Source organism: Aspergillus mulundensis (genome assembly GCF_003369625.1).
Source record: "Aspergillus mulundensis strain DSM 5745 chromosome Unknown scaffold_1, whole genome shotgun sequence".
Lineage (NCBI taxonomy): Eukaryota > Fungi > Ascomycota > Eurotiomycetes > Eurotiales > Aspergillaceae > Aspergillus > Aspergillus mulundensis.
In genome coordinates, this window is record NW_020797889.1 from 1,121,948 (window position 1) to 1,149,019 (window position 27,072).

At 51.8% G+C, this 27,072-nt stretch overlaps 8 protein-coding genes across 8 annotated transcripts; 5 read left to right on the forward strand and 3 right to left on the reverse strand.

Moving 5' to 3' along the window:
• Window positions 1-242: 242 nt before the first annotated feature.
• Window positions 243-3,661, forward strand: DSM5745_01884 (putative serine/threonine protein kinase (Kin4); the record flags this gene model as incomplete). Its single annotated transcript, XM_026743900.1, has 3 exons — window positions 243-258; window positions 369-1,693; window positions 1,751-3,661. The coding sequence occupies 3 exons, from the start codon at window positions 243-245 to the stop codon at window positions 3,659-3,661; spliced, it is 3,252 nt and encodes a 1,083-aa protein (XP_026607063.1).
• A 1,048-nt stretch (window positions 3,662-4,709) lies between these two features.
• Window positions 4,710-6,035, reverse strand: mdm12 (ERMES complex subunit MDM12; the record flags this gene model as incomplete). The annotated part of the gene is made up of 1 exon (XM_026743901.1): window positions 4,710-6,035. The coding sequence occupies one exon, from the start codon at window positions 6,033-6,035 to the stop codon at window positions 4,710-4,712; it is 1,326 nt and encodes a 441-aa protein (XP_026607064.1).
• Window positions 6,036-10,892: 4,857 nt separating this feature from the next.
• Window positions 10,893-11,129, forward strand: DSM5745_01886 (uncharacterized protein; the record flags this gene model as incomplete). The annotated part of the gene is made up of 2 exons (XM_026743902.1): window positions 10,893-10,998; window positions 11,062-11,129. 2 exons carry the CDS (start codon window positions 10,893-10,895, stop codon window positions 11,127-11,129), a joined length of 174 nt encoding a protein of 57 aa, XP_026607065.1.
• Window positions 11,130-13,637: 2,508 nt separating this feature from the next.
• On the forward strand, window positions 13,638-13,874 carry DSM5745_01887 (uncharacterized protein; the record flags this gene model as incomplete). Its single annotated transcript, XM_026743903.1, has 2 exons — window positions 13,638-13,743; window positions 13,807-13,874. The coding sequence occupies 2 exons, from the start codon at window positions 13,638-13,640 to the stop codon at window positions 13,872-13,874; spliced, it is 174 nt and encodes a 57-aa protein (XP_026607066.1).
• A 3,991-nt stretch (window positions 13,875-17,865) lies between these two features.
• DSM5745_01888 (putative BAP31 domain protein) lies at window positions 17,866-18,757 on the reverse strand (the record flags this gene model as incomplete). Its single annotated transcript, XM_026743904.1, has 4 exons — window positions 17,866-18,250; window positions 18,315-18,418; window positions 18,468-18,602; window positions 18,737-18,757. The coding sequence occupies 4 exons, from the start codon at window positions 18,755-18,757 to the stop codon at window positions 17,866-17,868; spliced, it is 645 nt and encodes a 214-aa protein (XP_026607067.1).
• Window positions 18,758-19,258: 501 nt separating this feature from the next.
• dus3 (tRNA dihydrouridine synthase DUS3) lies at window positions 19,259-21,535 on the reverse strand (the record flags this gene model as incomplete). Its single annotated transcript, XM_026743905.1, has 3 exons — window positions 19,259-19,340; window positions 19,397-21,298; window positions 21,354-21,535. The coding sequence occupies 3 exons, from the start codon at window positions 21,533-21,535 to the stop codon at window positions 19,259-19,261; spliced, it is 2,166 nt and encodes a 721-aa protein (XP_026607068.1).
• Window positions 21,536-23,149: 1,614 nt separating this feature from the next.
• On the forward strand, window positions 23,150-24,063 carry DSM5745_01890 (40S ribosomal protein uS7; the record flags this gene model as incomplete). The annotated part of the gene is made up of 3 exons (XM_026743906.1): window positions 23,150-23,295; window positions 23,493-23,676; window positions 23,746-24,063. The coding sequence occupies 3 exons, from the start codon at window positions 23,150-23,152 to the stop codon at window positions 24,061-24,063; spliced, it is 648 nt and encodes a 215-aa protein (XP_026607069.1).
• Window positions 24,064-24,588: 525 nt separating this feature from the next.
• On the forward strand, window positions 24,589-27,060 carry DSM5745_01891 (SDA1 family protein; the record flags this gene model as incomplete). The annotated part of the gene is made up of 4 exons (XM_026743907.1): window positions 24,589-24,635; window positions 24,722-24,757; window positions 24,820-25,107; window positions 25,179-27,060. The coding sequence occupies 4 exons, from the start codon at window positions 24,589-24,591 to the stop codon at window positions 27,058-27,060; spliced, it is 2,253 nt and encodes a 750-aa protein (XP_026607070.1).
• Window positions 27,061-27,072: the final 12 nt, after the last annotated feature.

Genomic DNA, 27,072 nt, shown 5'->3' on the forward strand with positions numbered 1-27,072 from the left:
ATAGGAAGAGAAAAGAGATTGAGACCCGATAAACTCAAGAGGAAGACCATCAATTTAGGAAGGGCGATCGCGTGTTGGACCTCCCGGCCCCGGTTGCAGCTGCTCAACGCACTAGGCTGATCGCTGATTTCCGTCTGTGCGTGCCTGAAGAGGCCGCGTTGGACTGAAACGCGGCAAGCAGTCTAGCGGATCAGAAGCATAGGTATGTGGCAAGCGGCTATACCTTCACACCTATTACAGACATGATATCAGTATTCCGTCTTCCCTTGTCCTCTTGCGTGCAGTTTGCGGCAATGGACCTGTTCCACGAGGATCACACGCGGAGCTCAGCTGCAGCTATTCACCAAAATTGGCTAACCTGATTATAGGATACACCGTTCTGGTCCCGACAGCTTCTTCGGCTATGAGCGATCCTATAACGCAGGCTCTGCCACGCACCTATGCCACTCCAGCCATGACCTCTGCGGCTCTATCGTCCGCCCCCAGCAGTAGTCGACCCCCCGTGTATCCAGATCTCCTCGGTGGACCACCTATTCCGCCGCCAAGGACGTCATCCAACCAAAGAAGTCGTGGTTCAAACACAGCATCCGCCTCTTCTGGAGAGAGATCGGGATCGCGTTACAAGGGCAAGGGTGAAGAGCGCAGCCGCCGTGATAAAAAGGGTGAGGAATCTCGATCGCGCCGTCAGGGGTCCAAGTCATCCGAGGATCCATCCAGAGGGCCAAGCACCCACAATCAAAGCTCCGCTCAACCCGAGGACCTCATGGCGACAGTCCCGAGCGATAGCACATTGGTGAAAGAGTCAAGCGCAGTCATTAATCAGCTTTTAGTGAGCGATCCCGCGGTCGATATTGAACGAGAGCAAGCCCGGCAAGCTGCGGCACCGGTCGAGAACGCTACTACTTCGGGACTGGGCTTAATGAGCGGCGAAAGTATGGAGGACGGGAGTCGGGGTAATTTGCCAAGTCGACAGGAGTTTCCCGAGCATACCGTTAAGCGCAAAGAAACGACATTCGGCCAATACATTCTCGGGCAAACAGTGGGCGAAGGTGAATTCGGCAAGGTCAAACTGGGATGGAAGCGTGATGGTTCTGTCGAAGTTGCTATCAAGCTTATTCGTCGCGAGTCGCTTGGGTCGAATCCGACAAGGTTGCCCAAGATATACCGCGAGATTTCGATCCTGCGAGATCTTCATCATCCGAATATCGTACGCCTTCACGAAATGGTTGAAACAGATCGTCATATTGGAATTATCATGGAGTATGCGTCTGGCGGGGAACTTTTCGACCATATCTTGAGAAATAAGTATCTGAAGGATAACTCTGCCCGACGTCTATTTGCGCAACTCGTGTCTGGTGTCGGCTATCTTCACAAAAAGGGTATTGTTCATCGTGATCTAAAACTGGAAAACTTGCTGCTCGACCGGAACCGCAATATTATCATCACAGACTTTGGATTTGCGAACACTTTCGACCCCACGGATGAGCTTAGCGAGGAGATTGAGTATAACCTCACCAACAAAGAGTTTGTGAAGAGGATGCGCCTGGATAAAACCAACGCCAAGGGCTTACGCCGAGGAGACCTGATGCAGACGAGTTGCGGAAGTCCTTGTTACGCTGCTCCAGAGCTCGTGGTGAGCGACTCACTTTACACCGGACGCAGGGTGGATGTGTGGAGTTGTGGTGTTATACTTGTGAGTAGCTCTGCACCTCGGATCGTCTGTCTCTTGTGCCTTACTGAACAATATTAGTATGCTATGCTTGCGGGCTACCTTCCGTTTGATGATGATCCAGCGAACCCCGATGGTGATAATATCAATTTGCTGTACAAATATATCGTCACGACCCCTCTGACGTTCCCCGAATATGTTACACCCCATGCCCGTGACCTTTTGAGGCGGATCCTGGTCCCTGATCCTCGAAAACGAGCAGATCTTTTTGAGGTTGCGCGACACAGTTGGCTTAGCGAGTACGCCGATCTAGTCTCACATATCACTAGCAGTACGACCAAGGTCGCTGATATCTCGTCTTCCACGGCCTCTCACGGTATGGGCTTCCCTGCCTTCAACTTTGCACTATCCGCTGCTGACCAGTCTTTAATAGAGCAACCCAGAGAGGCCCCGCCACTTGCTCGCAGCGCTTCAGTCAGAGAGCCGCCGAAGACACATCACGGTTCGAGCCCTTCGGTTGGGGGTCTGGTACACCACCCAGGGGACATCTCGCAGGACCAGAGCGACAGATCCAAGACCCCTCGAGACACAAAACGCCGCACTGTCCAGGTTGAATATGTCGCTCCCCAGTCTCAGACATCAAGAGGAGAAACCTCCGGATCCAGCGCCACGGTTCAAAATGTGTCTCCTACCGAGCCCGTATCGACAAGGTCAAAACCGACCGGGCAGGATTACCCTGTCAACACTCAAACAGCACTCGAGCAACCATTACCGAGTACTTCTTCCCCTGCCCCTGCACCTCCGATTGCGCATCTACCTCGCTCGACGTCCGACACGGCAGCACTCACGGGCACGACGCAAACCGCACGACCCACAACTGGCGCATCAATGGCTTCGTTCAAAACAGGGCGTTTGCCATCCCGTGGGTCTTACGGGCAGCCAGTGGCGCCAACAGTGGCAGCGACGAATGCTGAAGGGCGACTCGCGCAGCCGATGAGTAAGCAGTACGTTATATCTGCACCGATGCAGCAAGACGCCGAGGAATCTTCCGGTATGGGCAGTCCAAGCGTCCAGAATTTCCCAGCCAAATTCAACACTACACCTCGACAGGAAGCTCCGAAGGGTCACAAGAGGTCGAACACTGTCTCAGCTATCGGCGAGAAGTTATTTGGAAGGTCTGGTTCTCTATTTGGAGGCCGCGGGGGCCAGCCAAGTGCACCAAAGCAGAAAGCTGGCAAGCGTTACCCGCCGACAAGCATGCGGGATCCGTACGCTGGTGATGATACCAGGGCGTCAATGGACTCGCGTCGCTCGGCCCAGTTTGGTTATGGCAACCGGAAGGCAAGCGAGACAGGCAGCGAGAACAAGTCGCGTCGTTTCTCTTTACTTCCGCCCTCATTCTCACTGAAAGGCCTTTCTTCAAGCAGATCGCAAACGCCTGACGAAGATTCTCAAGGGGATCGCTTCTCCAACAACCGTGAGAGCCAGCGCCCATCGGCAGGGGCTGTACGGACCCGTACTCGAGCTACGAGCTACGGAGCCCACGATACGATAGCCAGCACAGCGACCGATGGCCCATCAGACGACGTTATTGTCCATGACGAGCCAGTGAACTACCAGACTCGCATTGATCAGCAGTTCGCGGCTCTACACTCAAACAACAGCGAAACCTACCAGCCGACTCCATATGGTACAGTCTCAGCAGACCAAGTTCATCAGAACGATAATGAACAATATTACCGGAATCATTACGCCAATCATTCGACACCTAATTACTACGACGAATACAATGGTGTGCATGACAACACTTCGGGGGCATCGTTGCAAACGGGGCGGTCCTCGAATCGACCCGGTGTCTTGCAGAAAAACCACCGGAGGTTCGCAGACGCGTACGAAAATGAATCGCATCATTCTGGTAGCTCCGGGGCAGCTCGCAAAGTCATGGATTTCTTTCGTCGACGGGCCAAGTCCAGAGCCGGGGATGAACGCTAGAGAACCCAACTATTCTTCTCGGTTCCGTCTCATATCTCTTTTCAGGTTTTTCGGGTCTGAGTGGACTGGGCTCAACCTATTAAGTTCAACCCTTTAATCGTGATGTGGCCAACGTGAGAAGACCCAAGAGACAACCAAAATATCTGGTCATGATGACTATGCTTCGTGTTTCTCGCAACCAACCATTCAAGAACGCTGCAAAGACGTTAACGCTGGGCCCGGACATCGAGTCAATTTGTGTGTATCGAGGCGCGTTTCGTTTGACGCGTTTCGAGTGAAACAGCCAGGCTCTAGGATCTAGTGTTGAAAGAGCAGAGAGGTTATTTGGATACCCCGTGATACCCGCGCAACTCTCGTCCCATTCTGTTGCATGTAGCCATCGGTTTGTCTTCTGTTGTACCAGCAGCCATTTTTCTTCTCGCCATGCATATCCACATCTAGCATGTTTGCGTTATCTTTGTGCAGGATAAACTTTTTCTCCTTATTTATTTCCTTTGTTCAAAGCTCTGTTTCTTTTTCTTTTCTCTTTTCTCTTATTTTCTAACCTTCTCCCTGTTTCTATAACCCTGACCGATTGTAAATTTGACTCCTTGCTGCCTACATGCCTGTCTTGCGCTATTCTTCTCCTTAGCGTCTGCTTTTGGTCGAATACTTTACTTGTATTAAGGCGAGAATGCCTTGTCCATAACCGGGCGAGTGAGGCGAGATTTCTCATCACCCTTTTTCATCTTCTCGTCCCCCTCGAGGACTTATTTAAAGGTAATATATTACGGTTTCTCTACACTTCCATTTTTCGTTTCCCCCCCGCTTGGATGTGGATGTGGATAGTCTATAGATTAGGTACACTGGAGCCAGGCCATGGGTAATGATTCATCTCACTAGTCAGCTAGACCTTGTGATCTATTTATTCTTGAGCAGACAATGCAGTATGAGTGCAGTAGACATGATGTGGCACTCTAGATGCGTACGCTGACGTAGGTAGTCCATATATCCTCAGAATTGAAGCATGATAAATCATATGTCTACAGCGTAAACGGTACAAGCGCAACTAAATAAGAAACGTGTAGAAGCTTGGGAACACAAGTTCCTCTTCGAAGATCCGACGGACCTGAGCAAGGACGAAACGCTCAACCTTGCCCACGTTTTTGAGAACCTGTTTTCCGTCTTCTTTGCGGCCGATTTCGCTCTCAACTCGAATTTCCTGTAGTAGACCAAGGCCCTTTTGATGTGGGTTTGGATTGCCACTTCCACTTCCACTAGCAGATGGACCAGGAGTCTCCTGCTGATTGAGATTGGGGCCGGTGCCGACTAGCGCTTCAGCGTCTTCGGGAGATAGGAAACAGAAATGAACACGTTTGCGGATATATGCTATAACTGCGACGCCGTCAAAGGTAATGCCGGTGACGTTCAATTTAAGAGGAAGTCCAACAAAGCTGGGCATGGGGTAATCAAGAAGGATTTCAGCCGTTATTGATATGCGGATATCGCCGGCGTATTTGGCGTGGCAAAGGATTTGGAAGTCTTCAGGTCGGCGTTCTCGCATGCGCGGCGGCGGTTGGTCTTGAAGAAGCGGGTTCGTCGAGGATGAGGATGGATCTTCGTGGTGATGGGAGCGTTCTTCTGGGTGAGACGATGCATCGCCGCTATTATGATTCGAAGCGGATGGATGCGTGCTTGCTGTCGAAGGGCGAGAAGCTGGGTTGCTGGAATCGGTATCGCCGTCGGCGCGGTGGAGCGGGGACGGTCGATTTCCAGTTCTGTTGCCTTGTCCCAATGCTGACGAGTCTGTCCAGTTGTTTGTGAATGGCGAGCCACCGGCGACGGCCGCAAGAGGCGTCTGAGTGCCTGACAGACCTCCTAGTGACATGAGGTGGTAACCCAGTGTCGAGGTTCCGCCGGGTATACCTGGGGTGCCGGCGCGGGGTAGGAAGTGCGAGTTCAAGTGGTCTCCTAGGGCTATCGGCGACCGTAATGGCGAAGAGGCATGTTGGCGGAAATCCGCATCAAAGGGGTCCCGAAGTGCATGCTGGCCAGCTACTGGTCTATCGTCTCGAAAAGAAGCTTCATTAAGCTCCGACTGCGTTCTGGCCCACGGATTGTCGTGAGGAGAGTGTTGGAGCTCTTCCGATATCTCTGATGTCGAGTCACCGCCCTCGTCATCTTCGTAGAAGTCGGCGAATGGTTCACAAAAGTCCTTGATCTCTAGATCAGGGGCGACAGTCCCGAAGTCGAAGGAGTGAACTTGGACTGAGCGGATGAAGCGTGGGAGGGGCACCTGCTGGAATTTATCGTGGATGAAAGAACGAATGCGCTCAGCTAAAGCTTCGCCGTCCGGACCAGAGGTGGCGGTCCCCCAATTGACTTCGATGGACATCACATGTGGAGGCGGAAGGATGTTGGAATGTCGGAACTGGGATGGACAGCGGAGGAAGCACTATTGCACGCAGCTCACGTGATGACGCAAGGGCCATCATGTGCCCTGGGCAGCCTCAACTTCCCAACGTGCATCGTCCCTATCACCGCAACGACAACGGTTGTCGAGCCGCATTTCCGACTCGATATGGCCCTCTAAAGAGAAATGGAGCCGCATCGATGCGTGCCTTGTGCGCAGCAGTCCAGTGTGCAGTCCTTCCTGCTGCAATTGGGTTCACACCGCTTTAGGTTTACTTCGGCGCGTCTACCGACCCAGCACTTTGGCTCGCACTGTGCTGCCTCATTTCCTTCCGCTTCTCTTCTTGACTCAGCAGCGCGTGTTCACGGAACAAGGCCTTGCTCCACGTTGGAACTTACCCGTAACGGTTGCCCTGAATAGCTCAGCACGAGAAAATCTCCAAGGAATGGCGGCCACGAAACTGCAGTATCACCATGGTTCTACTACCACAAGATACCATCTTTGTGGCCCAAAGATATGCCAAAGGTCCGAGTTCCAACACTCGAGCCCTTGAATCTGCCGCTGTAATTGGTGTTTTCATCGTCTCCTGCACTTGGAAATATTGGGTGGGTGGACATTCGCCCATCTTTCACCTCAACTCCTGTCGATCCTGGCTTATATCTCGTCCAACTGGCTCTTCATGAGAACGGATTCTCTCTCTCTACTCTATCTGTGGAGCGGATGCGTGCCGGCATCTACCGTGCCACCTTTCTTTCAAGCCCAAGGGCTGTGATAAACCTCTTGGCGGCGAGAAGGGGCGCCACTTCCCGCGAGTTTCTTTGTGATGGCACTCGCAAATCGGCCCTCGCTAACCCACATCTCCCTCGTTGACTCGCTGTCCTTGTCTCCTGCGGCACTGACACCGAGCATCACCCAGTGACGCTCAGCGAATGGATCTTGTGTCACAATGGAAGGATGCAAGCTATATCCCAAAGCTGCAATAATAAACTGTCTCTTTCAGCAGACCCCTCCCTCCCAGAATGATGAATGGCCTTTACGTCGACGCGCCCACTCTCTTTCAAAGTCAACGCTAGCCCTTTCCCCTCCCCCCGCGACCGGTAGGCTTTATGGAGTTGGATGCCTTGATCGCCACCGGGTAACCAAAACCACACACTCTCTGATTCCTTCTCCGATTTGATGATGCAAATCAGCTGATGAGAGCTGTATGCGGTGCTAATGCAACTTTCATGTACGGTGCTAATCGTGACTGCTAAGGAAGGCAAAAAATAACGGATAACTAATAAGTCTTCTCTCTCTGATTCGTGTCTTTGCGCACAAGCCAATGCTTTCCAAGTTACAGCTAAATCACTCACGTATGGAAAGTGAGGCGGTTAGAGTGCTGTCTTGGTACCGTCGTCCAATCTGCTTCCTTTTATCCTTCACCGGTCCGAGGCATACATATCACCGGTCATGGCGTCATGAAGAGTGGCCACTGGCAGCTTCCAACGCGCATCCTGACCAGACTAAGCTATACGACTTGTTGATAAGGTGGTGTGTGCAGCATCGGCCGATTACATCCCGCGTGTCGGAATTCTCCTAGAAGCCATCAGGAACAGCCTAAGGCCGGGGACTCCTTCCTTCATATCCTGAAGCTTACGCTTGCTCGGCTGGGGTAATCTGCACATGAATCGAAGGACTACTCTGCGTCACTGAGAGCTCATGGCTCTCCCAGTACCCGTCCCTTCCCCGCCTTCGTTTACAGGAAACCTGTGAATGACTGGGAAATGATGGTGACATTTGGCTTCACTAACGACTTATATGACAGAACAACGAGCAGACAAATCCAATCAGGCAACTCTAGTCAGGGACTGTAGTGGATAGTGGCAGCGGTTAGAAAAGATAGATACAAACAAAGTCACACATGCACTAAACTCTGGCCAAAATAGTCACCAGAGCAGAAAACGACAGAAGCGAAGGAGACATAGATACGTAGCAGCAGATGCAATATAACAGACGAAGACGCATATAACTGGTTCCCCCCCTCACATCCCTCCTTCAATCAGAGTTCCTGGAACAACAACCAACGCCCATGAAGCGGTCAGTCCGGAATACGTAGTAGGAAAGCCGTCTGCGTCTTCGGACAACGCCGGAGCCGATATCCAACAAGTGAGCGATCTAATCCCTCTCGCCCCCCGGAAGACAGAGCTGCAGTTGCCGTTCGGAAACTCCTGCACACTTTGTTAGAATCTGCACGCGGTTTCTTTGTCTCGAGAGTTCGAGTCGCATCTAGACTCGAAGCTGCGAACGGCTCGACTTGTCTACTCACATCGAAAGTCTAGCCGCCGTGCTGGGGGCAGTTGAAGCCTGATCGTACACGGATTTGCTGGCGCACGCCCGTGCAAGATGTGCCTCGCTTGGCGCAATAGACGACATCACCCTCAGGGTGGGTGCAGCCGCAGTCGAACTTGTAGAAGTATTGAGAGCACATCGTGACTTAGTCGATAGAGAGGTAGTGATACGGATATTCTGATAATGAAATGAAGGCGCGAGGCAATAGTGGTTGAGGCTGAGGAGGATCTGCTTCGGATTGCTTTGAAGGCTGGTGAGCTGGATTGTTGATGATGGATTGAAGGGTCGACGGGTGGTGAGGGTCTTAAATAGTTCAGACTTAAATAGTCCAGACGCCGGAGTTGGTGCAATCCCAAGGCATAGATGGGCTCGCTCGATGACTGCGCCGCAACAACGCCGTCGAGAGAACACAACAAAAAGAAGCAACAGGAGTGGGTGTGACAGTTGTAGAAGACAGTGTCAGAAGAGAAAAAAAAATAAGATTATAAAAAATCAAATGGGAAGAGTAGGCAAAACGCCGCGGACAAGACCGCGGACGAAAGAGTAGTGAGTGAGATAAATGAATGTCACTCCGATGCAAGGTCTTCCTTCCTTGCCCTATTTCCCCCTTTATCCCCCAAGCGACCTGGACGTCTAATATGCAACAAGCAGTTGGTGATTCAAAAGTCCATCACACTCGAATGGGATCATCTCATCGAATGGTTCTATCCGCGAATTGAAGCTCGCCGAGACTACTCCATTTGGCTTCCAACATCTAGGGAGATTGGCCGGCTATGCGGATCATCTGTGCAGGTCAAGGCCATTCTGAGGTCTGTGCAAGCAGGCAATTTCTGCCCTTGCAAGTAAATGGGGGCAAGGGCACTGGTCTGGTCATCGGCAGGATCCCGCATCCTTGCTCATAAGCTTCATTAAACCCAGGCCGCATCGTAAGAGGCTTGACATCATACTGAAGACACACTGCGCTGCACTGGTGAGCCAGTCACGTATGCAGTTAGTGAAGAGAGTATTTGAGAAATAAGAAGAGACCAACACTTTCGTTATCGAATCATTTCCCCTGCCAGACCAACAGGTCTATCATCGTTCGAGGTCATGCCGCAGTCCGGTTGATGCCCTAATTTGCGCATCTGACGAGCATCACGCAGCCGCCAGGCAACAGGCCGGCATTTCTTATTGTGACCTACATCCGTCCTGATACCGTCGTCGTCATGAGAACTTGGCATCAGACGAGAGCGAGTGAGGTTGCACCGATACAGGCAGCCCTCCTGATACAGGCTACAGTCATATCGCAGTCCGGGGCACCGCCGCCGGGACTTGACCCCATGCCTGTTCTCAGCCCACATGAGAGCCGCTCGCTGCAGTGGCATTTGACTCGCGAGCCACCTGCGCCGGTCAGGGGTACAACCGCAGTTCCTTGACGTTGCCGCGTTCCACTTCGACATCTAGAGCTAGCGGCTTTCGGGGCCGTCCGCTTGACCCAGCGGCGATGCCGGTCCCTTAGGGAGACGCCGGGCAGCTAAAAAGACAAGTCTGCAAGAATCACATTGTCATCACAGCAGGCCAGAGTTGATTCTTTGAGCCGGCCAACGTATGAAGCAGTCAATACTTGACGCAGTTGGTGATACCTGCAAGCCTCTTCGGCGTCCCCACCTTTCTCCTTTCATTTCTTTTCTGGTGTGGACCTTGTGTTAGAACCCCAACCTTGACCATATAGGAGGGACAACGGCGAGCTACTTCGAAATGAGTAAATGGACGTCAAGGAAGCTGTAGGTTGCGCTGCAGGTTTGCGCAATGCTGGCACAGTTTATAGTCGCTAAACTTAGTGTGTCATCCTCGGAGCGTTCTCGGCCTATGGATTTCCGCGTCATCTTCACAACCGATGGGGCCAGCCGATGAAGAAGGCCCTCACGAGAAGAACAATGATCCCTCGGAATACGGCCCAGGCACTTGGGCTGATGAGAGCTCGCAGAACAAACATAACTCACCGGCGCCGGCATCCAATAGCAGCACCAGAACAACACCAGGTCTGCATCAACTGATACACTGTACAGCGTCAGCACCATGACCATCCCGGTATGGTGGGGTTCTTCCTTTGCGGTGGAAAGCGGATCTCCCAAGCCAAGCCTGGGATTGGAACAGGGGGTGCGGAGAATGACGTTTGCCAGCCCTCCGGTTCGAATAATACCGGTCTAGACATGTGAAATACGGAATACAGCATGTTTGACCATCGATCCACCCTGGGGCGTGGGATAAGCAGAGCAATGCTTGACCGAGGGCAATGGATTCCATGCTGCTGATCAACGACTCTCGGTGACCCCTCATGAACCTGAAGACTCTTGGCTGTCTCCCTCATTTCTATAAAGAGGGCCACTCCGACCGGCTGGAATCCTTCTCCATCAACTCTCTCAAATAAATTCTCAAGAAAAACCGTCTTCTGCCGTCCTGAACATCCAAGTCTTCTTCTCAGACCAACAATACTTTACTTCCAAATTAAACCGCAAATAACCGAATACAATGTACACCTACACTCCCACCTCCAAGTTCCTCGTTCTGGCTCCTATCCAGTCTCCTCCTCTTGCTGCTACCAACGAGCAGACCGAAACCAATGCCACTTCAGTCCGTGAGCGCTCCGGCAGCTCTTCGTCCACCACCAGCAGCGCCCAACTCAGCCGGGGCGCTGCAGCCCGCCTCCCCGCGGGATTCCTCTTCCTGGGCTACGACCACCCCAGGGCCGCCAGCCCCAGCGTCTGATATTGAAGCGTAGCGATGCTCTCCACCGTGGAGTCTCGGATCGCGCTGGACACGATATCGTCATCTCTGAAGTCTTTGGTGGAAATGTTTTCATTGTGAAGTCTTGTTTTCTATTCTTGTTGGACCATTACTATAACATTTGTCCGCGACGACTATGATACCACTACAGCCTGTTCGCCCCGGGGATTCAAGGGGCCACAGAAGAAGAAGCGAGGGGCGCTGGAGGATATCTGCCAAGAGGCAAGATGATACTTGCCAAGCTGTGTGCAATGGATGATCTGATAATTGCAGCCTTTTGTTCCACAGCCAAGCAATGATAGCCTAGACTTTGCCCCCTGAGTACTCTTTTCGTAGGATAAACAAGAAAATGTACCGATGTACAGTGCGCAACCAGCGTTGAACGTAATCTTAGATCCGGTGACACTGTGACATTGTTCTGAATAATGAATTCTAGAACACGCAAGCATAGTGCCTAGATCTGTGGAGAGTTAGACACCCCAGAAATAATGAGTCCGGTCGACCTTCCCCGGAGGCAAGGGATGTGGCAAGGTCAAGCGGGGCAGGCATTCCCATGAAGGAGAGTTAGTCTTTTTCGACAGGGTAATTCAACTATTCGACAGGGCTTTCTAAAGCGGAACCCCGATTAGGAACGGGTGCTGACATAATTAACCCGTCGCCGCTTCTTAATTAGGTTTAGCTTGATAGCAGAATACTCCGCGCGGGCGCAGCGCTTTAAATTCCGACTTCTTACCCACCACGGAAGCCAAGTTTCGAATTCTTGGCCCTCCACTTAGCGTGTGCTAGCTGTAAATTAAGCGTATCTTACTTTAAAAAACGACATAAGAAGGTGTAGGTATGTCTGAAATTCAGCCACGTTACATTTAGACTATTGGCTTGGCGGCACTTGGCCATGAGCCAAGAATTCGAAACTTGGCTTCCGTGGTGGGNGTCACGTGATTCATTACTTCGTCAGTAATGAATGAACCTCGGTCAGCAATTTTGGGTAAGGAATTATTCTTTACGGTAAATTGTACAACCCTACAAGGTACCGACGATACCCTGAGCCTAAGGCTCACTCTGTGCCATCCGCGCCACCGACAGCGGACAGTGCAGTGCAGCAGCCGGGCGATACGGCGCGAAGGGCCGAGGCGCTAAAACAGCGACAACTGAGTCACTGACAGGTTGATCTCCAGAGGCACAGAAGTCGCGTAGCCGCCGTTGGATCAAAGCCATCGGCGAGCAGAATCCATAGGCGTTCGTTGAATCTTTGAGGATGCAGCCTGGAGCTGTCGAGAACGCCTTGTCGATTCCGCGTTGGGGCCGCAGGAGCCTCAAGGCACGTGACATGGGGGGCTTGCTTCCAAGGTTAAGTTCGTTCTTCCCTTCTCACGTTCCCCAGCAGTTATTCTCTCGCCATGAGCCTGCTATTGTGCCAATTGTTTGTCTTTCAGAAATAAATGCCTGAAAGGACATGTTCCGAGGGGAGAAAGTGTTGTGTCATTCTAGAATCGCCAGGTTGAGCTACCATCTGATCCCTCTTGCTGGTCGAGCGAGGGTGAAAGATAGCCTCAACGGCGCGGACCCAACTTTACATTGAACGATCGCTTATCTACGACCTACTTACATAACCACCGAGCCAGCCCGGTTCAACCTACTGCATTGCAACTATGATCGTGAAAACAATGAGGTTGGCGGTTGGCCACGATGCGAGGTAGCCTGCAGCCAAGCGACGACCAAAGAATAGGCCGGGGTCATGTGGCCGCACGGCGGACAGAAGAATGCGAAGAAAGGAGTCCAGAACGCCCAGGGGTTACACCAAGCTCTCTCCAGCCCACGCTCGAACGCTCAATTCAGATCGATAGTCAAGGCAAGTTTCTTGGCTGCACCTCCTGGTTGCTGATCATCCGAGGCAGGGTTTCGGGAGCGCGACGGCCCAGGCACTTGGGCTGATGAGAGCTCGCAGAACAAACATAACTCACCGGCGCCGGCATCCAATAGCAGCACCAGAACAACACCAGGTCTGCATCAACTGATACACTGTACAGCGTCAGCACCATGACCATCCCGGTATGGTGGGGTTCTTCCTTTGCGGTGGAAAGCGGATCTCCCAAGCCAAGCCTGGGATTGGAACAGGGGGTGCGGAGAATGACGTTTGCCAGCCCTCCGGTTCGAATAATACCGGTCTAGACATGTGAAATACGGAATACAGCATGTTTGACCATCGATCCACCCTGGGGCGTGGGATAAGCAGAGCAATGCTTGACCGAGGGCAATGGATTCCATGCTGCTGATCAACGACTCTCGGTGACCCCTCATGAACCTGAAGACTCTTGGCTGTCTCCCTCATTTCTATAAAGAGGGCCACTCCGACCGGCTGGAATCCTTCTCCATCAACTCTCTCAAATAAATTCTCAAGAAAAACCGTCTTCTGCCGTCCTGAACATCCAAGTCTTCTTCTCAGACCAACAATACTTTACTTCCAAATTAAACCGCAAATAACCGAATACAATGTACACCTACACTCCCACCTCCAAGTTCCTCGTTCTGGCTCCTATCCAGTCTCCTCCTCTTGCTGCTACCAACGAGCAGACCGAAACCAATGCCACTTCAGTCCGTGAGCGCTCCGGCAGCTCTTCGTCCACCACCAGCAGCGCCCAACTCAGCCGGGGCGCTGCAGCCCGCCTCCCCGCGGGATTCCTCTTCCTGGGCTACGACCACCCCAGGGCCGCCAGCCCCAGCGTCTGATATTGAAGCGTAGCGATGCTCTCCACCGTGGAGTCTCGGATCGCGCTGGACACGATATCGTCATCTCTGAAGTCTTTGGTGGAAATGTTTTCATTGTGAAGTCTTGTTTTCTATTCTTGTTGGACCATTACTATAACATTTGTCCGCGACGACTATGATACCACTACAGCCTGTTCGCCCCGGGGATTCAAGGGGCCACAGAAGAAGAAGCGAGGGGCGCTGGAGGATATCTGCCAAGAGGCAAGATGATACTTGCCAAGCTGTGTGCAATGGATGATCTGATAATTGCAGCCTTTTGTTCCACAGCCAAGCAATGATAGCCTAGACTTTGCCCCCTGAGTACTCTTTTCGTAGGATAAACAAGAAAATGTACCGATGTACAGTGCGCAACCAGCGTTGAACGTAATCTTAGATCCGGTGACACTGTGACATTGTTCTGAATAATGAATTCTAGAACACGCAAGCATAGTGCCTAGATCTGTGGAGAGTTAGACACCCCAGAAATAATGAGTCCGGTCGACCTTCCCCGGAGGCAAGGGATGTGGCAAGGTCAAGCGGGGCAGGCATTCCCATGAAGGAGAGTTAGTCTTTTTCGACAGGGTAATTCAACTATTCGACAGGGCTTTCTAAAGCGGAACCCCGATTAGGAACGGGTGCTGACATAATTAACCCGTCGCCGCTTCTTAATTAGGTTTAGCTTGATAGCAGAATACTCCGCGCGGGCGCAGCGCTTTAAATTCCGACTTCTTACCCACCACGGAAGCCAAGTTTCGAATTCTTGGCCCTCCACTTAGCGTGTGCTAGCTGTAAATTAAGCGTATCTTACTTTAAAAAACGACATAAGAAGGTGTAGGTATGTCTGAAATTCAGCCACGTTACATTTAGACTATTGGCTTGGCGGCACTTGGCCATGAGCCAAGAATTCGAAACTTGGCTTCCGTGGTGGGTATATAAAATTTAGTGTTTAAACTGCAGGCTAAACATGCGTAAGTTCTAACTATTTAACTAGCACTTATACTGCCCAATAAAAGGCCTTTATTTAGAATTTAATTACACCTAGCATTAACTCCGGAACTCCCACTAGAATAATACCTTCCCCGCGGCCCCGGCCACGGCCCTGGCCATGGCTATTACTACCTTAACCTCCGCGAATTTTTTCTTGCTCCGCTTGTACTGGCTCCGGTTCTTTGTTCTTGCTATTGCTACTAATAATAATAACTTCCCGATCCGGCGCTGGCGTGAGGCTATTTACAGCCACTAATTACATGAGGAGTTAAGACGTGGCCGACTTAGCCAGAAAAACGGTATATCCGGACCAATCCCAATCGGGATTCCGCTTTAGAAAGCCCTGTCGAACAGTCGAATTACCCTGTCGAAAAAGACTGACTCATGAAGGACCCATAATCTCATCTCATTTTAGCTTATCTGCCTGCAGCCAACTTAATCTGCACCGACTTTGCCTAGATGATACACCGATAGCCACGGTGCGCACCAATCACAGTCCCCTATTCACACACAGTGCTGGACCAACTCCGGCCAGCTCAACCTTCGAAAAAGCAATAATGCGCCGATTGCAAACCTGTCGAGGCAAAAAAACGCAGCATGCCCACTAAGCCCCCTTTCTTAGCTCTTACCATATGGCGTACGAAGCACAATCAGTCTCAATCCGCGGATAGCCGTTCGGCGTTGCCATCCAGTAAGCTGCTTGAGCGGGACAGGGAGGGTCATATGACGCTTTGTTGCTTTTTTGCCATTTTCTGTATACTACAGCTACAGGATCGACCTTGGCTCGCTTGGCTTGCAAGGTCCTTACATACCGGCCTTTACCTTATCTTACGGCCCACGGATTTCGCAATCCGCTGGAGAATGCGTGGGCATGTGGTGCTCCCACGTCAGACAGCTATCAACCCTCATTAGCATATTCTGTGAGATAATGTTGGCTTGACTGTAGATCGGTGATTTGTCAGGTTGACTACGGTCTGAGAGTCACCAAATTACCCGAGCAACCAAGCCTCCTTGATCTGCCTTGGCGCGTAGACACCTCGCTGGACACTGACGCAAGGATTAAGTCTGATCGCGAGACTTTAGACCGCTTCCCTCGTGCACAGTCAGGCTACCTTCTCAAGTCCCCTCATCTTTTCGACAGAGTGCCTCGTAACGAGCCCAACCCCGCACGATCTTCTCCGTAAATCGGCGGCAATGCCAATCCCCTATTCCCCTCACCCCGCCCCGCAAACGCCCGCTCTCCGCGAACCACATGTTCAAGTTTTCATACACATCACACCATATTCAAGTTTATCCTCGGTGCTATTGTGCAATGAACAACCATCCAGTACGCCATCGGAAGATATCGTTGCTCTACCTACGGGTAGAGCATCCCCCCGCACCACCACTCGCCGCATCTTTCCGCCCGCAAGAGCCACCGCGACCTAATACCCATTTCGCACCAACTTTGAAACCACTTCCTCGCGCAACCAGCGCAGTCACCTCCTAATGCTCTTCTCAGATATAGACTAATCTAGATACTCAGCCCCGTCGCTTTCCCAACATGCATTATCAAGACCGCGACTTTATCACTATGTATTATTCCACCCCTCCGGCCGGCACCTGACCAGGGTACTACTCCGCCTCCGCTCCGCATTCCGCTGTCTCCACCAACGCCCTCCGCCCCGTCGACACCATCAACGCATTCAATGCCCCGGGGCAACCGAGTATCGTCGACGCGTCATGCCGGAGTCGTATATCCTTGAATATCCTCGAATATGGAGTACGAATAACCGCGACCCGCACCGAGCTCCTCGGGGCCTGAAAGCGTCGCATCTCGCTTGCGCACACGGGAAAGGAGAGCCGGTTTCCGAGGCCGCGCCAAACGGTTCACGCACCGGCTGGCAATAGTGTGTGGGCTATGGAGTGCCCTAGATGATACTATGTCCTGGAATCAGGTTTCGTCTCTGGGAGCGGGCCGATGGGAAGTGCCGGGGTAGAACTAGATCTCTGTTCGGATGATGGCCTAGACTTGCGAGACGGTAGTTTCAAGGACACGCGGTTGGATATAGAGTGGCTCTTTTCGCTGCGTTCACGCCAATTTGACTATCGGAGAAATTGACGCTACGAGGTGGAGGATGACAAGTCGTAGACCTGGTTGGGGACCGGGGATAGGGGTTCGTGTGCTGTGATTATGGGTAGGTTCACTCTATAGATAGTGCTTAAAAAGGTACTTCGTACAAGAGGCATCGTATGACTACCCAATTTCGGGCGTAGTTTCGTACAATTGGAATAGATGACAAAAGCCAGGCCAAGTTTTAAACGGCATTCCCCCGGCCCACTCATACGGTACAGGCAGCTATCAATAATGCTGACGAGATGGTGACTTTTGATCGTTTACTGCCTAGGAGTAGGGTCTCTCCGCTTATTTAATCGCTCATTATCCCTTGTCTGCCCTAATTGTGACAACATCACTATCATGTAATAGGTTACCTACGGAGTCGTACCTGAAAGCCGAGAGCTAGAAGAAATATATTTAGAAGCGCCTCGCAGCTAAATGCGCCGATACCCGACCTATAGTCTGGTTTTATTTACGCTAAGGTTTAGCACACGAATAGTTAAATTAAGCTCTACCACTCCAATTGCAAGCTTAAACTGAGAAGAAACGACATACGAGTGTTATGTGTTCGTGCTGATTCAGATGTTGAACGCTCCAAGCTAATAAACAGCGAATTGCGCTTCCTTGCTACTGTCTCACAACCCCCTCGCACTAAACACAATAATCGACAATAAGAAAACAAATTTTCGGCTTTCACAACGGCATAGGTTCAGCTGTACAGCTTCATAGCATATATTCGGAATCACCATGAAGGTTGGGGGCCGGCTGGTGCAATATGGCACCTTCGGAGAGGGAAAAAGAGGACTCAAATGCTGGCGCAGCAGCAACAAGATGTCGCCAACTCACGTCAACTGAGTTTTGCACTCAATTCCGGATCACTGGGAAGACTTATAGATCCTTCTTCTCACCGGAGTTGTCGCCCTTGTTACCCGAAACCTGGTCACCCAGGTTGTGGTACTCCCGAGTCAGACCCTCGGCCTGCTTCTTCAGAGTCTCGATATCACGCTCCTTTTGTTCAAGCTCCTTCTTAAGACGACCGATCTCGCCCATGTCACCAGCCTGCGCAAGACGAGCCGAGTCCTTGCCACCGGCCTGCTTGTTGCCCTCGAGGAGCTTGACACGGTCTTCGAGGCGCAGGGTTTCGAGGATCATGGTGTAGGTGCGGTTGAGGATAAGAGACAGGAAGAGCGTGAATCCGCAGAGGTACATGTTGCGCTGCGAGTAGAACTTGCGGGCTTGAACCTCCGCACGGTCGGTACCGAGTGCGGCCCCTCTGCTGACGGATCAATTAGTGAATTCAGTGACAGAGAGCATTCACCCGGTGGTTGAGTACGTACCCTACGTTACCGCCCTCCTTAGAAAAGGCGGACACCTCCAGTTGAACCCGGTACACCCGGTTGACGCTGTCGATGAACAGGATGAGGATAAATATGAACGTTATCTAAGAAAGTATTAGTAGCAGGTAATGTAGCATGTATTGAGAATCGTACCCTCAAACCATATTGTAGTTTTGCTATGATTGGACTTTCGGAAATGAACGCGAAGAGCTTTCGCTTGATGGTGAAGGGGAGGGGCACAATCAAGCCCATGAACACTCCCATCTCAAGTACGAGAAGGCAAAAGACCTACAGCCGACGTGCGTTAGTTCTCACGAGGCTCCATGACACAACCTGAGGGGTGAGATGCTTCAGGCTGCAACGAAACTCAATTGGCGTGCTGGGCGGAAGAAAAGCCAGTGCCACGATGAGAGAAGACATACAAGGCTGTAGTAGAGCGTCATTTTGCTGACTTGGTAGCGTAGATGACTTGCTGAGGTCGGTCTGTTGTCTTGGGTTGTTGTTGTTGAGAGCTTAGGCAGAAAAGATGAGGGGGTGTTCAGAGAAAGTAAACAAAAGCTTAACCGGCGATTGTCGACCTTGGGGCTTGAAAAGTTAGAAAAGCGAATTCGCTTGGCGAACAGCTGGAGAGAGAAGCAGTGATATATGAAGAAACCTGGTCAGCTGGAGAGATGAGGTAGGTGGTCTTTTTGAAAAGACTGATGTCATTACCTTTGGGAAACCGAAGCTGCCTGGACCGAGTCACATGACAGTTTCATGTCGGGTCGTACAGGAAGCACGTGACACGCCTGAATCTACTCCGTAAAGCTCGTTACTAAACAGATCGGAGTCGGCTTTTTACCAGGGGCTATTTATGACTACTTCCAGGCTAGGTGTCCTAAGTACTAGTGCTCATAGACACCGATATGAATGCCGTGATTCCTATCTAAAACCTATCGTATAATCTAACCTTCTGTATCGTAGGCATTGGACTTGTGCTTAGGCTCGAATTTGAAGTCCCTGTGAGCTGGGCCAAGGAACATCTCACTAAAGGTGGACGGATCAGTATCCGGTAAAATCAATAGGCTAGCGAGATAACTTACCTGAGCTTGACCCAATCCTTATGGTTATGACTACCCATCAGTGTCTCCAGATCATTCCTACCTCGCCAGTACGGAGGTCTATCGTTCAACCTTGGCGGAAGATACTCGAGCAGACCGATGGGCACGTAGCGGCATGCAAAGCTCAGCCATTCAAGCAGGAAGCGCCGAGTAATGCCGATACCGTATTCGTCTGATCCCCATGTCTCCATGCCATACCTGGCAAATTTCTCGATGTACGCTAACCGTTCAGTAGGCGACTTGTCGAGGTACTGGCCTGCTTGGATCTCTTCAAAGAGCCATGGCTTGATTAGGGCTCCTCGACCGACCATGACGCTGTCGACTCCGGCATTCCTGATATGGTCTTCGTAGTCAGCATGAGAGTAGCAATCGCCATTTCCTAAGAACCAGGTTTTTCCGCCATTTGGCCGCATCCGCTCTTCAGGCTCTCGGATGGTGTCCGTAATTTGATCTGACTTCTCATTGAGGCGCTTGATGAGCGCCGCGGTTTCCGAGATATATTCCCAGTTGGCCTCTTTTGTGTACCGCTGTTGCCGGCTGCGTCCGTGGAGTGTGACTGCTGCTACACCAGTAGGACCACAGTTGAGCAGGCTGGCCTCGTGGCCTCCAAGAACGAGACGTTCGACCAGCTTTTGGGCATTAGGAGCGTTGTCCCTTGTTCCCGTGCGAATTTTGACTGTAATAGGGATCTCTTGCGAGACAGCGTTCATTCCTCGGAGCATCTTCTCTAGTTTGGATGGCGCGTCAAGCAGCGCCGACCCGGAGCCCTCCCGGTATAGGAGATCGATAGGACAACCACAATTCAGGTCAATAACGCGAAGGTTAGGAGTAAGACTGGAGAGAACCTCGGTGGCTTTCATGACCCATCTGTACTTGTTTCCTGCTATCTGGGCGCCAAACCTCATATCCTTGGAATTGTCATAGCCTTGTACTACGCTGGCGCGCGAAGAGACGGTTGGCGGCATCGCCTCGGTTTCGTGTGCCCGCATCAAAGCCCACTCTGGCTTGTGGCCCTGAATTAATGGCATACTGAGGGCCATCTCGGAGTAGGTGAGTTGGGCACCAAGTTCCACACAAAGTCTCCTGAAGGGTAGATTTCCCTGCGTAGTCAGAGGCGCTAGGGCAGGTGTCTCGGGCCCGAAGTACAGTCGCCTCTTCTCAGAGGGCATAAAGGGGGCCTCTGTATATGTCGCCCGGTTTTCTTCTTTCCCCTCTTTCTCTTCTTTCTCCTTGTCTTCGGCAGTATCTGCTTGGTCATCTTTGCTCGGTTTCCGTTTATGGTAGAGCGCTTCCAGCTCCTTGGATGTCAAATCCAACCAATTGCCATACTCGTCAGCTCGTGGTGTCGGTCTCTGTCTTTTCGCAAGCGCTATCTTCTCTGCGGGTGTAGTCGTATTCACGGTGCCGTCTTCCGCTGCAAAGGGAACAAGCGGCTGGGCTTTCTTCTTGCGCTCCTCGTCCTCGATCAGCACTAATTCCTTCCTGCCGTCTTCGGTTTCCCGTTCGATCGCATGAGAGCCAGAGAATCGACACTTCCAGCCAGCATCACACTTCCCACGAGCGTCCCACACGGGACAAACGCCATTCAAAGTTGTGAGATCCTCGCGCTTGTGTTCTTTCAAGTATGCTCGCAAGTCATGTTCAAACCGACAATTGTCACTAAACTGGCATTCAGCAGGTGAAAATTCCGGAGCAAAAACCCTCGTAGCGCAAAGCCCCTTCAAATCTTTTGACGTCCCGAAAGTGCGGTTCTTATTTTGCCCAGTGTTCTTCTTCTTCTTTCCTTTCTTCTCGTCATCGCGGTCCTGATAAGCGGCCGCTTCGGCGGCGTCGTCTGCGTTGGTTTCTGCTGATTGAGTCTGCTGGGGCTTGGGAATGAGAAACCTAGAAAATAGATTAGCCAAAGTACAAGCGCAAGGTCTACTTTCGGAGCGCATACTCTGTCTTGATCGGCGCTACTCCTTTTTGCCTCTGGACCTTGGGAGCTTCTCCATTTTGCTGCTCCGAGATGGGCTCTTCCAATCTAGCCTTCTTCATCGGCGGTTCTCCGGGTTGATCGGTGTCATTCGGCAGGGTATGCTTGGGAATTTCAGCATCAGTGTTTTGGGTTGTGCCGTCCATGATTGAATGTTGACAATGAGGACAGCCTTCTCCACGCGTAGAGCGAACAAGTGGGATCAGATTAGATCTCGGTCTTGATTCTAGCATGCATTGCGGACAATTTTTTGAAGACCCGCCGCGGAGTCCGGCGTTTGCATTGTTTGCATACCTAGCGGTATGTACCTGCCTGATTGTGGCGCAAGTGGCGGCACCGCAGAGTATAGAGTATATTCAACTTACCAAAAATCACTTATGTGTGGAATGGAGTTGCACACTCAAAAGCATCATTGTGCACAGCAAAGAAATGCCAACCAAGGGGTATAACTGTATAAACTGGCTCAGATTTTGGTAGCGTGCATGGCTATATAGTACACTGATATCCCTAGCACTCTAGGCACAATCTTATGATTTTTGGTATAGTTCTAGCGTCGAGCCAAGAGCCAATAATACACTCTTCCCCGGTCGAACCGTTTGTGGTGACTGACTCGGCTTGTTGGTATTGTTGATACAGCTAATCCCTGTTCTTGTCAAGGGTGGCATGGTTTCCAGCCGAAAGTACGAGGTTCCCTTGGCGTTCCACAATCATCACCGGGGAGGCTCAGTAATCCCTACGTCAAGAGCAACAGAGACAAAGCAGCGGACCCGGCGCTTCATGAATCATGAGCAACTACTGAGTACGGAGTTCTAAGGACGCGTACTCAATACGGCGTCACTCTTGTCCACAAGCGGTGATACGGAGTAGAGTACCGTAGATCAATGGAGAACCGCTTCATGAACTGACTGGTCAGTGGTCATGCATCTCGCACCGATCCATCACTCGCTCTCGAATCGGAGCGTTTTTGACCAAGCACAACTTGCTGCTCATCTGCCCCTGATGCCATGTGAACCCTTTACTAGAGGTCCGGATTTCGGAGGAAGTCCGTGTACGGCCACTCTCTGAAAGATGGTTTCAGGGGCCGTCTCTGTAGGCCAATCCCAACCAGAATATTGGCTGTATTGATTTGATATTTGAAGGTTGAGACTGCAAAGGGGGCATCACAGATTCACAAGGGTAACTAAGTCGGAGACGAAGAGCATACGGAGCAGTTGCTGCATAAGAGCCAAGAGTCCGGGAGCGCCTTGCTTGCCCCTCCATTTCCAATCAACTGAGATCCTGATAAGCCGGGGAAGCGGCAGAAGATGAAGGTGAAGAAACGTGTTTGGAGATCATGAGCTGTTGTTTGGAGCGCCTAATGTCGACCCATTGAAGAGTTTAGATATCAAAAAAAAAGGAAAAAAGAAGCGAGGTAATAGAACAAGATTCTTCAAAACAGAGTATCAATCATCCTACTCTGTACTCCATAGGGGATGATTCGTTATCGAGCAGCCTAGGGTCTGGAAGTCCGAAGATGATGTTCTTCCAAGCTTCTAACTGTAACAGGACTAACCCTGCCCATGAATCTGGCTACAAAGTCACATGACTAAGGCAGTCTGATTCGCTCCACGGCCTGCCCTAACCCACCCACAGTGCTAAGCGAAGCGCACCTCCATTTTCCCTTTCGAAGAAACATTTCAGCCGACCGATCGCCAACCAACGACACCGTCCGACACACCTCACGAATCCGTCCCTCGACAACAGGTGCATACGGAGCCAACATGTCTGAACACGGTGAAGTCGAGGTCGATATCCCCGCCGGGGTCTACAGCTCCCTGCCCAAGGATGCTCTCGCCGAGATGGGAACGGTGAAGCTCTTCAACAAGTGGAGCTACGAGGATGTTGAGATCAGGGACATCTCCTTGACGTAGGTGTCCCCTTGTGTGCGTTTGCTGCGATGGACAATTTTCAATGGCGGATTGCGGTCGGATTGCGTTCAGTTGTGGGAGGAACAAAAGGGATGCGAACGGGCAACTGAAGCGCGACTCGGCGAGGGAACGACGCCATAGGAGGAGGACATCGCAAAGTCGAGGGTGAACTCGCGCTGACTTGCAATGCCTATAGCGACTACATCCAGATCCGTTCTCCCGTCTACCTTCCTCACACCGCTGGCCGCTACGCTGCCAAGCGTTTCCGCAAGTCTCAGTGCCCCATCATCGAGCGTCTCACCAACTCCATCATGATGAACGGCCGCAACAACGGAAAGAAGCTCATGGCCGTCCGCATTGTCGCCCACGCTTTCGAGATCGTACGTTCACCCGCACCCCGGAAACCAGCCGAGGGTTAGGAAATTGGATCAGACTGACTTGATTATCAGATCCACATCATGACCGACCAGAACCCCCTCCAGGTCGCCGTTGATGCCATTGTCAACTGCGGTCCCCGCGAAGACAGCACCCGTATCGGTTCCGCTGGTACCGTCCGTCGCCAGGCCGTCGATGTCTCCCCTCTCCGCCGTGTCAACCAGTCCATCGCTCTCCTGACCATCGGTGCCCGCGAGGCCTCTTTCCGCAACATCAAGAGCATTGCTGAGTGCCTTGCTGAGGAGCTTATCAACGCCGCCAAGGGCAGCTCCAACTCCTACGCCATCAAGAAGAAGGACGAGCTTGAGCGTGTGGCTAAGAGCAACCGGTAAAACGGTTTTGTTGGGCGTATTCTCCGTTTATGGTCCTGTTTCATGCTTACTGGAGTGGACGGGGAGTTCCTGGGATTCAGTCGATTTGCAACATGCACGGCTGTATATACCTGCACAGTCACGAAAGGGAGTGAGATCCAAAAATATGAGAGAATCGGACGGCTTTCTTCTCCAGTAGTATGGATGCGATCATGAACAACCTCCATTAAACGAAAATTTTATTCCCTGTTCTGTCTAGTCAAGTAATTGGTTTCGGTAACTTCCAGCACTCGAGTAAAAGTATTGAGGATAGGCCTAAACAGTAGTCTAAACTATCTTCAAATGTTCAATTCCATAGATTTTGTCTGTCGCCATGACCAAACACTGAATCTGATAGCAATTGTCCAGACCCCAGACCAGCCTTATCGATACGGACCGACTGAAAAAAAGTTTCATCTTAGCGCAAAACACTCCAATCTTCCAACGCACCTATCCTCCACCACCCTCCTTACTACTTCAGGAACTATCTCCTGATAATTTCTAATCATGGTCAAGAGGAAGTTAGGGGCCTTGGAAAAGGTCGAGGCCGATTTGTGAGTGTCACTCCCCCGGCTTCATGAGACCGCTCAACCCCCAGAGATTTCATCTGTCGCTAACAGGCACCATCGCTCATTAACAGGCCCAATCTCCAACATAAAATCCGCAGAGATCCGAAGTGAGTTGCCGCGCGAACGTACAAACTATATCTAAACAAATCCTGACCGTTCTGTTCTCCAGGTCGTATATCGAAGATTTCCGCGCCCAGCACTACCAGTATGAGAGTCACCGGGAGATTTTCATGGCAGCGCCCTCGTCCGCTACGGATACTGGTCTCATCTCGTTACGTGAACTGATCGACTTCATTGCTCATGTGGCCGACTGCTACCCCGACATAACGAAGGACTTCAGTCAGCAGCTCATTGACATGCTGTCGCAGCACCACCAGGTCCTCGAGCCCGAGCTGCGGGAGAAAATAGTGGGAAGTCTTGTGCTGTTAAGGAAGAAAGATCTGCTCGATTCTGCGACGTGAGACTTCCTGACAAAAGTCCAATTTGTGAAAGCCAAGGGCGCAATGCTAATACGTGGGGTGGAACTAGGTTGCTTCAGACTCTGTTCCCGATTCTTATTTCGACACCGAGCAAGACGCTGCGCGCATTGATTTTCCAAAAGATATTGATGGATCTCCGGTCGTCAAATGCGAAAACCACAAACCACAAGCTTAACCGGACTATGCAGACTGTTTTGTTCAACCTTGTCACATCGGACCGTACCTCGTCGAAGGGCTTATGGGCTATCAAGCTTACGCGCGAGCTCTGGAAGAGACAAATCTGGACGGATGCAAAGGCGGTTGAAGTCATGAAGGAGGCTTCTTTAGCGGAAAACGAGAAAGTGATTGTTGGCGGAGTCCGCTTTTTCCTAGGTGGAGATAAGGAGCGTGAGGAGATGGAAGAGGAGAGCAGTGACGAAGAAGCGATTGACCTCGGGCGAGTCAAGCACCAAGTCGGAATCAACAAGAAGACGAAGAAGAAGTCGCGTGCCGTTGAAAAGGCAAAGGCGACTGTCCAACGACGAGAGCGCAAGAAGAACCAGCCTCATCCTCTGAATTTCTCCGCCCTGCACCTCCTCCACGACCCGCAAGGTTTCGCCGAGTCTCTCTTCTCGAAGCACCTCCAGAGTTCCAGGTCGAAACTGAACCTGGAACAGAAGCTCATGGTTTTACAGCTCGTGACCCGTCTCGTCGGATTGCACAAGCTTCATATCATGCACCTCTACTCCTACTTTCAAAAGTATCTCACGCCTCGTCAACCTTCCGTCACCTCTTTCCTCGCATCCCTCGCCCAAGCATCACACGACCTAGTGCCCCCCGATGACCTGGAGCCGCTGGTCCTCAAAATCGCAAACGAGTTCGTCTCTGAAGCCTCAGCCTCCGAAGTAGCAACAGCCGGTCTCAACGCCATTCGAGAGATTTGTGCGAGGCAGCCGCTCGCTATGAACGAGACTCTTCTACAAGATCTTGTCATGTACCGCAAGAGCAAAGACAAGGGTGTTGTAATGGGAGCCCGAGGTCTTCTAAGTCTTTACAGAGACATCAACCCAGAGATGCTCAAACGGCGTGACCGCGGCAAAGACGCGTCCATCAGCCTGCAACACGGCGAGAAGAAGGAGAAGCGTTTTGCTGCTCAAGAAGCCGGTGGAATCGAGGGCATCGAGCTCCTCGAGGCATGGAAAGAAGAAGAACGCAAGCGGAAGCGAGCCGAAAAGGGTCTAGCCACCGACGATGAAGACGACGAGGAAAACGAAGACGAAGACGAGAACGACTGGGCTGCCTGGAACGTCGAAGACGACGAAGACAGCGACGACTCCGGCGGTTGGATCGACGTGCAAAGCGACGCGGAGATCGACTTTAGCGACTCCGACGACGAGGGCTCCCGCCCCTCCAAGAAAGCCAAACAAACCGACGAGAAGGCCGACGGCGCCGAATCCAAGGCTACATCAACGGAAACCAAACCGGACCTCAATAAACCCAGCATCGCAACAACCCGCATCCTCACCCCCGCCGATCTCGCGAAGCTCCAGGAACTCCGCCAGGAAGCCGCCGTCAACGCCCTCGTGCCTGGCCCCAAACGCCGCGGCCAGACCTCCGAGAGCCGCCACAAGGAAGATCCCCTGACCGCCGCGGAGATCGAGGGTCTTGCTGCGCTGTCCGCTGGCAAGAAAACGCGCGAGGAGCGTATCGCGCACGCGAGGGAAGGAAAGACAGACCGCTCTGAGCACAAGAGTGTGACTGCCAAGCGCAAGGAGAAGAAGGAGGAGCAGGGCAAGAGTACGACTAACAAGGAGAAGGCCCGCAAGAAGAACTTCCTTATGACGCTTGGCAAGGCGAAATCCAAAGGAAAGCGGAGTTTGGTCGAGACTAGGGCTGTTTTGAGGGCTCATCAGGAGCGCGCGAAGAGGGGAGGTAGAAGGGGAAATAGGTGATTGCATGTCATT